Source organism: Zophobas morio, unplaced genomic scaffold (assembly GCF_036711695.1).
Source record: "Zophobas morio isolate AGI-343-1 ecotype UQ-CSIRO unplaced genomic scaffold, CSIRO_AGI_Zmor_V1 ptg000040l, whole genome shotgun sequence".
In the NCBI taxonomy this organism is placed as follows: Eukaryota; Metazoa; Arthropoda; class Insecta; order Coleoptera; family Tenebrionidae; genus Zophobas; species Zophobas morio.
In genome coordinates this window covers 1323674-1335712 of record NW_026972145.1, presented here as the reverse complement: position 1 = coordinate 1335712, position 12039 = coordinate 1323674, and the positions used below count along the sequence as shown (strand labels likewise).

The 12039-nt window shown below is 33.5% G+C and overlaps 1 protein-coding gene across 9 annotated transcripts in view; it reads right to left on the bottom strand.

The window, feature by feature from the left end:
- LOC135140472 (synaptotagmin-7) overlaps positions 1 to 12039 on the bottom strand; it is a 905289-nt gene that overhangs the window by 23817 nt on the left and 869433 nt on the right. For all 9 annotated transcript variants that reach the window (XM_064071035.1, XM_064071032.1, XM_064071033.1 and 6 more), the window contains one exon: positions 5961 to 6101. In XM_064071035.1, the coding sequence (XP_063927105.1) occupies positions 5961 to 6101 (141 nt within the window). The remainder of the gene's footprint in view (positions 1 to 5960; positions 6102 to 12039) is intronic.

The following is a 12039-nucleotide window of genomic DNA, read 5'->3' as shown; positions in this document are numbered from 1 at the left end:
TCAAATAAACTAACAAGGAAAGTTGAGGTCTTTTCACTTATTTTATTAAATAAAACATCGAGACCCGCGATTCTTTAACGTTCTTCCTCAACTTATCAACCGTCAATAATTTTTTGAAAATCTTTCAAAAAAAACACCCAGATTCCTTGAGTGCAGGAATTAACAGGGTTTTTTAATTATATATCTAGATTACAATGTAGCGTTTCAAATTTTTGATCAGTTCAATACAAGATTGTCAACAGCAGATCTGTCAAAATTAATAGGGGCGAAAATCGCTCGCGCACTGCCTGGTCTACGCGTCAAACCAGTCCCCACTCACTTTATCGCGTAAAAAAGACATTCGAGCTCCGACCCAAGCGTTTACCTGTTTTGGCGCGACCAAGCGTCCCGGAGCCTTTTTTCCGCGCCCGATCGATCGAAATGGAGCCGGAAATAATTGAATCATTGCCGGAGGCGCGTTCAGGCAGGCAGCTTTCAAAATTCCTTTTAAAACTTCTAAATTACATTTCAACTATTTAGCTAATTTGCGTCATCATATGCCCGGACTAATTCAATTTTAAGAGTTTGAGCGGCGAAAAGATGGAAATTCCTTCGGAAGACATTAGGTGAAGCATGGTCTCGTAATTAGTTTCAAACTATTAAACCGAAGCTAGTTTCCGATTTGAACTCGCGAATTATCGGAGACGTATTTTAGAAATTCTTCGAGCGGGCTTCCGGGAGTTCGCTTCCGGGTTCTCCGGCGGAATCTTTAAACAGCCTGACGTGTGTAATTTTAATTAGAGATAAGACGCGACACGAGGTTTAAAAATACTGTTACCGAAATGTTTCGTATTTCAGGGAAAAAATAATTGGATTGCATTAATCTTCTCGGTGAAAAGTACGTCCACGGAAATGCTGCCTGAGCAAACAAGAGCTCGAGAGATTTAGCTAATTAAAAGGACTTGAGCGGATTTTAAGATGTACGGTTTTTGGCGGTGTTTGGTGTAGTGCGTGGGAGCACAAAGCGACTGCAAACATCACTTTTACTATTGCCACTCGTTAGCTTAAATTATGGCTGAAAAACGCTGCGAAAATTCTGGGGATTTACTAAGGCGTGAATGAAATTTTTAGGCGAGGGAAAAATATGTCTAGCAATATCGTGGCGCCCTGGGGCCTCCGACCACTATCACTTTCGGCCGAATCACCCTCTGCCACGAACAACCCACGAGAATTCAGAATGTGTCAGCGAGAAGTAGGATAGAGGAGCCATTTAAGCGATATTAGAGCTACACACGTTTATGACTTTTATCTCATTACCACCGAACACATGTTTATGGTTAACAGCTACATCGAGTCGTAAGCATGATTTCGGTGCTCAAAGTGCAGTGAAATAGACACGTTGATTAAAGCGAGCTCCGGGGGCTGTTTTCCAACTAGTTATTTCCACATTCCGCTGAATTGCCGGTGAAAATATCTGCCGTGAACGTGCAGAGGGATTAACGGAAAAGAATCAAAGAGCCAAGCGTAACTGTAATTCGTGTTTTAAAACAAAACTAGAACACTTTGTAAAGCTCAAGAGCTTTCATGCTTAACTTTTTTCTGTATCGAATGGTCGACGCTATTGACTGACCTTGTATTTACATATTTTTATAGTCCAGTTAAATTTATAGTGTGATTATGGTTAAATGTGTGTGTTCACGACCATAAATCTTACGAGTTCTTTATAGCAACAGACCGTGTTTACAAAAGTTATTATTACAACTGGTACTGAATCCAATTGGAATTCCCGGTTGTTTTAGAAAAAAAAAAACACGAAAAATTGTTGTGCCCTGGGTGTTTTATTTTCGAAAGAACCTTGGAGGAACCTGGTGTTTTATATCTGAGAGAATCTTGAGTTTCAAAGAGTCTTGAGGGAAACTGGTGTTTTATTTTAGAAAGAGCCTGGAAACATTTTGGAGCCCCTTCTTTTCTTTTCTGAAAGATTTTCGAAGATTTTTGGGGACTCTGGTGTTTTATATCTAAAAGAATGTTGGGGGCCCCTGGTGTTTTATTTTAGAAAGAGCCTGGTGCTTTATGTCTAACAGAATCTTGGAACTCACGGCGTTTTTTTTTTCTGAAAGAGTTTCAGAGATTCTTGGACAAACCTGGTGTTTTATACCTGAAAGAAGATTAGGGTTCCTGGTGTATTACTTTAGAAAGAACCCGAAGGAATATCAGGACTAATGATACTTTTCTTCCGGAAAGAGTTTAGAAGAATTTTTTGGAACCATGGTGTTTTATTTTAGAAATAACATAAGAATCTTAGGACTCATGGTACTCTTTTTTCGCAAAGGTTTCAAATAATGCTGGGAGTTCGTAGTGTTTTATATTAGGAAAAAATCTGAAACAATTTTGGGAATCCGTGGTATTTTTGTTCAGAAAGAATGTTGGAAGTTCCTGTGCCTTATTAAAAAAAACTTGAAAGAATTTTGAAGGACACAGGATGTTTTATTTTAGAAAGAACCCTGAAAGAATCTTAGGACCCATGGTATTTTTCTTTAGGAAAGAATTTCAGAGAATATTGGTAGTCCCTAATGTTTTATTTTAGAAAGAATCTGAAAGAATGTGGGAGTCCTAGGTATTTTATTTTAGAAAAAAACTGAAGGAATCTAAGGACCCCTTCATGATTTATTTTAGAAAAAACCTGCAAGAATTTTGGTACCCATAGTATTTTTCTATCGGAAAGAGTTTCAAAAAATTTTGGGGGTCCCTAGCGTTTCATCATCGAAACAAAAATAGAAAGAATTTTGGAACCCATGGTGTTTTTCTTTCTGAAAGAGTTTTAAAGAATCTTTGGGACTTTGGTGTTTAAATTCAGAAAGAACTAGAAAGAATCTTAGAACCCATGGTATTTTGTTTTAGAAAGAAGCTGAAAAAACCATGAGGTTCATGGATATTTTATTTTAGAAAGAATACGAAGGAATCTTAGGAAGAACTTAAAGGGATCTTGGGAAGAACCCGAAGGAATTTTAGGGTTCTTATAAATGGTGTTTTTCTTTCTGAAAGAGTTTCAAAAAATTTTTGGGGGTTTTGGTGTTCTATTTTCGAGAAACACCATTTGGAATTTTCGGATCCATGGCATTTTTCTATCACAAAGAGTTTTTAAAATTTTTCCAAAAATGCTTAAAAGAATCTTGGGGAATCCTGATGTTGTATTTTAGAAATAGCGCCAAAGAATCTTAAGGTCCCTAGTGTTTTATTTTAGAAAATAACTGAAAGAATTTTAAAATCCATGGCGCTTTTTTTTTCTAAAAATATTTCAAAAAATCTTGAGGGACCGTGGTGTTTTATTTTAGAAAATAACTGAAAGAATTTTCGAATCCATGGCGCTTTTTTTCTAAAAATACTAAAAAAAATCTTGAGGGACCATGGTGTTTTTTTTTTACAAAGAACCTGAAAGAATTTTGTGTCTCTGGTCTTTTAATTCAAAAAGAACTAGAAAGAATCTTAGGACCCATGGTATTTTTCTTTCAGAAAGACATCCAAAGAATGTTGGGGTCCATGGTATTTTGTTTTAGAAAGAAGCTGAAAAAATTTGATGTTGCTGGGTGTTTTATTTTAGAAAGAAAATGAAAGAATCTTAGAAAGAACCTGAAAGAATCTTAGGAAGAACGTGAAGGAATTTTAGGACCAATGGTATTTTTCTTTCTGAAAGAGTTTAAAAAAATTTTTGGGGGTTCTGGTGTTTTATTTTCGAGAAACACCATTTGGAATCTTCGGATCCATGGCATTTTTCTATCACAAAAAGTTTTAAAAAGTGTTGGGGTCCCTTGTGTTTTATTAAAAAAAAAAAATTCTTTCCAAAAATGCTTAAAAGAATCCTGGGGAATCCTGATGTTTTATGTTAGAAATAACCCCAAAGAATCTTGAGGTCCCTAGTGTGTTATTTTAGAAAATAACTGAAAGAATTTTGGAATTCATGCCGCTTTTTTTCTAAAAATACTTAAAAAAATCTTGAGGGACCATGGTGTTTTTTTTTAGAAAGAACCTGAAAGAATTTTGGGTCCCTGGTCTTTTAATTCAAAAAGAACCAGAAAGAATCTTAGGACCCATGGTATTTTTCTTTCAGCAAGACATCCAAAGAATGTTGGGGTCCATGGCTTTTGTTTTAGAAAGAAGCTGAAAAAACTTTGATGTTCCTGGGTGTTTTATTTTAGAAAAAATATGAAGGAATCTTAGAAAGAACCTAAAAGAATCTTAGGAAGAACGTGAAGGAATTTTAGGACCAATGGTATTTTTCTTTCTGAAAGAGTTTCAAAAAATCTTTGGGGGTTCTGCTGTTTTATTTTCGAGAAACACCATTTAGAATTTTCGGATCCATGGCATTTTTCTATCACAAAGTGTTTTATAAAGTGTTGGGGTCCCTTGTGTTTTATTAAAAATAAAAAAAATATTTTGGGGTCCATGGTATTTTTCTTTCCAAAAATGCTTAAGAGAATCTTAAAGTCTTTAGTGTTTTATTTTAGAAAATAATTGAACGAATTTTAGCACCAATGGGACTATAGTCTTTGATTTTAGAAAGAACCAGATTGAATCTTGGGGTCCCTGGTCTTTCAATTTAGAAAGAACTAGAAAGATTCTTAGGACCCGTAGCATTTTTCTTTTGGAAAGACATACAAAGAATCTTGGGGGTCTCTAGTATATTGTTTTAGAAGCAAGCTAAAAGAATCTTGGGGTTCCTGGGTATTTTATTTTACAAAGGATATAAAGAAGTCTTAGGAAGGACCTGAAGGAATCTTATGACTAATAGTGTTTTTTTTTTCTGAAAGAGTTTCAAATAATCTTTGGGGCTCTGGTGTTTTATTTTAGAAAAACATTGGAAGGAATCTTAGGACCAATAGTGTTTTTCGTTCTGAAACAGTTTTAGAGAACCTTTTGGATCCTTGGTGTTTTCTTTCTGAAAGAGTTTCAAAGAATCTTGGAGGATCTTGGTATTTTATTTTAGAAAGAACCCGAACAATCGTAGGTGTTTTTATTTCTGGAAGAGTTTAAAAGAATCTTGGGAGACCCTAAAGTGTTATTTTTAGAAAGAACTGAATAAATTTTGGGATCTCTAGTATTTTCTTTAGGAAGAACCTGAAGGAGTCTTGGTGTTTGTTTTTCTGCAAGATCCTTAAATGATCTTAGAATCCTAGATCTTTAAAGAATATTGGGAGCAATAGTGTTTCTGACCAATTTTCAAAGAAGTTTATGCACACACGTTTAGTCATAAATTCTATTAAAAAAAAAAAAAAAATGAACACTATTAATTTTAAAGATTTTCCATCTGAAATTTTGAAATTTTTGAAAATCCATAAAACAAAAACTTTTTACACAAAAATAAGAACTTTGGAAACACTGCATCTTGAAAAGAAAATAGTGCATTAAAGGGAAATGTCAAAATTAAAAAAAAAAGATCATCCAGAAATTTAAAATTTTTAAAAATTTGTAAGGACTGAAAGGAAAATAATAGAGGCGAAAATCCCTTAAACAGTGTTTGGTTTACGCGCCAACCCAGTTTCCAGGCGACGCAAACAACTGGAAGCAAATTCGTCCTCCTTGGACGCCTCGCGAATCTTTCAACATCTGCTCCCGCGTTCCAACCAACAATCACCCCCTGATCACCCGACAATCCCATCCGCCTTTTGACGTTTAACAGCCCGAAAAACCACCCCCAAGCGACCTGATTAACGCCGAATCTCATTTACCGCGCCCGTGTGATAAATATACACTCTTTATCCCTTCTTTTGATGTGTCCCGGAACAAAATCCAATGAAAATTATCGGCCCGGAACCCGGGAATGCTTCCCTATTCCCTTAGTAACGGCAGACGGTCGCGACGCTGAAATATTCATGCGGCCTTACCGTCTATCTGAAAGTATAATCATTCCTGTCGAAATAATTAATTTCATGGGCGGCGGCGCGAACGCGGTAAAAATAAAAGCGGCGGTCGGTTTTAATCACCTGGATTATCCTCAGGATGAGCGTCGTGTTCTGGAAGTCGTACTCGAGGGAGAAGTGGATCTGGCCGACGTTCTCAGAGGGCTCAGAGTTGTCGATGTACATGTCCACCAGAGAAATAGAGCGGTTTTGGAGGAAGGCCATCTGAAACAGAAACGGTGACGGTGTTGTGGCTGGAGGGCGGCGGAGTGTGCTGGTTCTGTATGGGGGCGGGCGGGTAATTCCGGCGGGAGTGGGTCGAGATGGCGGCAGCTTTGCACGAATTAACAAACAGAGACGAAAAAAGTTTTGACTTGCCGTTGGCTTGATTACGTTAATTAATTAATTAGTGGAGTCTAATATATGTTTATTTACTTTACGGCGGTCACATTTGGCGCTGTTTGTGTTCGTTTAGCGTTTTACACGCACTGCTTGAGCGGAATTGAAATTACGAAGTCGAAAATCAGTTTGAACGTTTTTAATAAGAGATGAGCAAAAACCAATCAAATGAATATGTTTTTAATTACGTTTATTGAGGCTGAAAATTACTGAGGAGACGTTTTTTGTGTGATGTTATTATATTTCACAAAAGAGTGCCAGTTCAAACGAAAATTAAAAACGCTTTGATTCAATTAATTTGCTTAATTAATTAGCGCAGCCAACTTTGAACCAAAATATTTTCGACCAACACGTCATATTACGAAAATGGTTTCGTGTTCGTTAATCGAATATTTATCGACATAATGTCACCTGTTGAATTTATGGAAACAACTTTGATGTGATAATCCTGCGATGTTATTATTAATTAGAAGCAAATGAGGCCACCAAATCGTTAGAAACGATTATATTAATTTTTTTACGAAAGCTGGTCGTCTGGAAGCTCAAAATATCAAAACTTTAAAGCTTCTTGGAGCTTTTTTAAAATTTCGAAATCGCAGCTGAAACTTCAAATTTTCGATATTAATCCAAAAGCTCAGTTTTAACATAATGACGCTTTCATTGTTGAACGTAGAAACTGTGATTATTACTAATGCTTGAGCTTTATTAGTCGTCTAGAAGCTTAAAACGTCAAAACTTTAAAGCTATTGTGAAAGCTTTCAAATCAATCTCGGTATAAATTACAAAGGTGAGTCTTTAGCACTGTTCCAGAAAATGTACAAGCTCAAGCTTTAATTAACAAATTCGACCTTAATTATACGTCTAGAAGCTTAACATTTCGTAAGCTCTAACAAGAGAAGTCGCAGCTGCAGCTTAAAAACTGAAAGCTTTAAGTGCGACTACTAATTTACATTTACAGTTTCATTTTTAAAAGTGAGCTTTAATTTGTTGTAGCTTTGATTTTTAACGTTTTCAAATTGAATTTTCATTTTTTTTACGAAGAGCTTTAAAGATCTAAATTTAGAAGCTTTAAATGCGTCCTACGGGATTTATTTTTCATGCTGATCACCTACTTAGTTTAACATTTTGTAGTTTCCTGCTGAAAAGTTCAACCATTAAATATTGAAGCTTTAGTATTGATCATGCGGTCTTTAAAGCGCGGATCTGCTATTCTATGGCAGTTTAAAAATTCAATATTTAAATCTTGCAGATTGTCGGTTTTAAAGCTCGAACTTCGAGTACTGTGTGACAGATTTTTGCGCTTTTATTGTTGAACGTGGAAACCATGATTATTAAAACTTGAGCATTATTAGTCGTCTGGAAGCTTAAAATGTCAAAACTCTAAAGCTTTTAAATCTATCGCGGTATTAATTACGAAGGTGAGCTTTAAACGTCCAGCTTTAACCCTGTTCTGAAGATTTATGGTCTCGAACATTTAACAATAACGTAAAAGTTCTGTTTAGCCACGGCGTAGTCGCAAGTTAAAAGCTAAAGCTTTTAGCTTAGGAGCTTTTCAGTTTCAAATTTTCTTGAATTTTTAAGCTTCAAATTTGAATGATTTGACTTTTGCACGTCGAAACATCCTCTAGGGGTTAAAAATCCCGTTTTTAGTGTTTTTATAGAAGCTTTCAAATCCTGAATTTTCGATATTAAGGTAAAAGCTGTGTTTTGAATTTTTAGCACTAATCTCTAATCCTTTAAAACTTCAGTGTCAATTTAAAGCTTTAAATTTGAAGCTCGAAGTTGACGTTTTAGTAGTTTAAAATGCCCAAATTTTAAAGCTATTCTGGAAGCTTTTCGAATATTTAACATTAATTTTAGAATTTCGTTACACCAGGTTGCAGCGACAACCTAAAAGTTCTCGAAACATAGAATTTTAAAATTTTCATTTTCTGAAGCTTTTTTATTAATTTTCAAATTTTTTATTATAATTTTGAATCCGAAAATTTTAAAGTTAATTTCAAAGGTGATTATAATGCAGCTCATGAACGCAGAAACTTTGATTATTATTATAGCTTGAGCTTTATTAGCTTTATTTATCTAGAAGCTCAAAATTTTGAAACTTTTATTTTACCCTAGAAACTTCCAATTCTCCCCATTAATTTCAAAGGTGAGCTTTAAATCAAGAGCTTTTATTTTTAAATGGGGAATCTTCAAAAATGTATTCCAAAGTTCTGCTTCGCAAAATTTTTGATATTTATTTTGAATTTTTCTAGAAGCTTAAAATTAAGAAATTTAGAAACTCTAACACTAGTCTGAAAAATTCTAAATCTTTCAAAGTAATTTCAAAAACGCCATTACAGATTTCAAAAAGTAATTTAAAAATTAATTTGAAAGTTCGATTTAAACAATTTGAAGCTTTCAAATCTCGATGTTAACAATTTGATACTTTGATTTTTAATGTAGAACCTTGATTTTTAAAGCTGCGTTATTATTCCCCAGGAAGCTTAAAATTTCGCAACTGTAATGCCATTGTAGCAACTTCCAAATCTTGATCTAGTTTCAAAATGAGCTTTAATATGTGGCAGCTTTGATTTTTAAACATAGAAACTTTGATTTTTAAAGCTGCGCGAATATTCTTCTAGAAGCTTAAAAGTTTGAAACTTTGACACCATTCGCCATTCTAGAAGCTTTCTAATCTCGGTGTTAATTTCAAAAATTGCTTTAAACGTCGAATCTTCGATTGATTTGAAATTTCGATTTGAACAATTCGAAGCTTTCATTTTTATACCCACAAATCTTAATTTTAAAAGCTGCGTTATTATTCTCCTGGAAGCTTAAAATTTTGAAACTTTAATGTCAGATTTTAAAAAGGAGCTTTAAAGGTGGAATTCTCGATTCATTTGAAAGTACGATTTAAATAATTCGAAACTTTCATTTTTAAATCTAGAAATTTTGATTTTTTAAGCTGCGTTATTATTCTTCCAAAAATTAGAAATTTAGAAACTTTAAAGGCGTTGTAGAAGCTTCCAAATCTCGAGATTATTTTTAAAAAGGAGCTTCAAACGTGTAATCTTCGATTAATTTCAAAGTTTGATGTTAACAATTTGAAACTTTAATTTTTAAATGTAGAAACCTTGATTTTAAAGCTGCATTATTATTCTCCCTGAAGCTTAAAATTTCGAAACTTTAATGCCATTGTAGCAACTTCAAAATCTTGATCTTAGTTTCAAAATGAGCTTTAATATGTGGCAGCTTTGATTTTTAAACATAGAAACTTTGATTTTTAAAGCTGCGCGAATATTCTTCTAGAAGCTTAAAAGTTTGAAACTTTAACACCATTCGCTATTCTAGAAGTTTTCTAATCTCGGTATTAATTTCAAAAATTGCTTTAAACGTCGAATCTTCGATTAATTTGAAATTTCGATTTGAACAATTCGAAGCTTGATTTTAAAAGCTGCGTTATTATTCTTCTGGAAGATTTCAAATTATTTTTAAAAAGGAGCTTTAAACATGTAATCTTCGACTCATTTCAAAGCTCGATGTTAACACTTTGAAACTTTGATTTTTAATTCTAGAAACCTTGATTTTTAAAGCTGCGTTTAACTCTTCCGGAAGCTTAAAATTTCGCAACCTTAACGCCACTGCAGCAATTTCAAGGTCTCAATTTTAATTTCAAAATGAGCTTTAATATGAGACAACTTTGATTTTTAAACGTCGAATTCTCTATTTATTTGAAACTTTAATTTTTATCTAGAAACTTAGATTTTTAAAGCTGCGGTTTTACTCTTCCAAAAATTTAAAATTTCAAAATTTTACCGCCATTTTGGAAGCTTTCAAAGCTCGTATTAGTTTCAAACATGTAATCTTCCATTCATTTCAAAGCTCGATGTTAACACTTTGAAACTTTGATTTTTAATTCCAGAAACATTGATTTTTAAAGCTGCGTTTAATTCTTCCGGAAGCTTAAAATTTCGCAACTTTAACGCCACTGTAGCAACTTCAAGATCTCGATTTTAATTTCAAAATGAGCTTTAATATGAGACAACTTTGATTTTTAAACGTCGAATTCTCTATTTATTTGAAACTTTGATTTTTATCTAGAAACTTAGATTTTTAAAGTTGCGGTTTTACTCTTCCAAAAATTTAAAATTTCAAAATTTTACTGCCATTTTGGAAGCTTTCAAAGCTCGGTATTAGTTTCAAACGTGTAATCTTCCATTCATTCCAAAGCTCGATGTTAACACTTTGAAACTTTGATTTTTAATTCCAGAAACATTGATTTTTAAGGCTGCGTTTAATTCTTCCGGAAGCTTAAAATTTTGCAACTTTAACGCCACTGTAGCAACTTCAAGATTTCGATTTTAATTTCAAAATGAGCTTTAATATGGGACACATTTGATTTTTAAACGTCGAATTCTCTATTTATTTGAAACTTTGATTTTTAAATCTAGAAACTTAGATTTTTAAAGCTGCGTTATTACTCTTCCAAAAATTTAAAATTTCAAAATTTTACCGCCATTTTGGAAGCTTTCAAAGCTCGGCATTGGTTTCAAACCTGTAAGCTTCGATTCATTTCAAAGCTCGATGTTAACACTTCGAAACTTTGATTTTTAATTCTAGAAACCTTGATTTTTAAAGCTGCGTTTAACTCTTCCGGAAGCTTAAAATTTCGCAACCTTAACGCCACTGCAGCAATTTCAAGATCTCGATTTTAATTTCAAAATGAGCTTTAATATGAGACAACTTTGATTTTTAAACGTCGAATTCTCTATTTATTTGAAACTTTGATTTTTATCTAGAAACTTAGATTTTTAAAGCTGCGGTTTTACTCTTCCAAAAATTTAAAATTTCAAAATTTTACTGCCATTTTGGAAGCTTTCAAAGCTCGGTATTAGTTTCAAACGTGTAATCTTCCATTCATTCCAAAGCTCGATGTTAACACTTTGAAACTTTGATTTTCAATTCTAGAAACCTTGATTTTTAAAGCTGCGTTTAACTCTTCCGGAAGCTTAAAATTTCGCAAACTTAACGCCACTGCAGCAATTTCAAGGTCTCGATTTTAATTTCAAAATGAGCTTTAATATGAGACAACTTTGATTTTTAAACGTCGAATTCTCTATTTATTTGAAACTTTGATTTTTAAATCTAGAAACTTAGATTTTTAAAGCTGCGGTATTACTCTTCCAAAAATTTAAAATTTCAAAATTTTACCGCTATTTTGGAAGCTTTCAAAGCTCGGCATTGGTTTCAAACCTGTAAGCTTCGATTCATTTCAAAGCTCGATGTTAACACTTTGAAACTTTGATTTTCAATTCTAGAAACCTTGATTTTTAAAGCTGCGTTTAACTCTTCCGGAAGCTTAAAATTTCGCAACCTTAACGCCACTGCAGCAATTTCAAGATCTCGATTTTAATTTCAAAATGAGCTTTAATATGAGACAACTTTGATTTTTAAACGTCGAATTCTCTATTTATTTGAAACTTTGATTTTTATCTAGAAACTTAGATTTTTAAAGCTGCGGTTTTACTTTTCCAAAAATTTAAAATTTCAAAATTTTACCGCGATTTTGGAAGCTTTCAAAGCTCGGTATTAGTATCAAACGTGTAATCTTCGATTCACTGCAAAGCTCGATGTTAACACTTTGAAACTTTGATTTTTAATTCCAGAAACATTGATTTTTAAAGCTGCGTTTAACTCTTCAGGAAGCTTAAAATTTCGCAACCTTAACGCCACTGCAGCAACTTCAAGATTTCGATTTTAATTTCAAAATGAGCTTTAATAT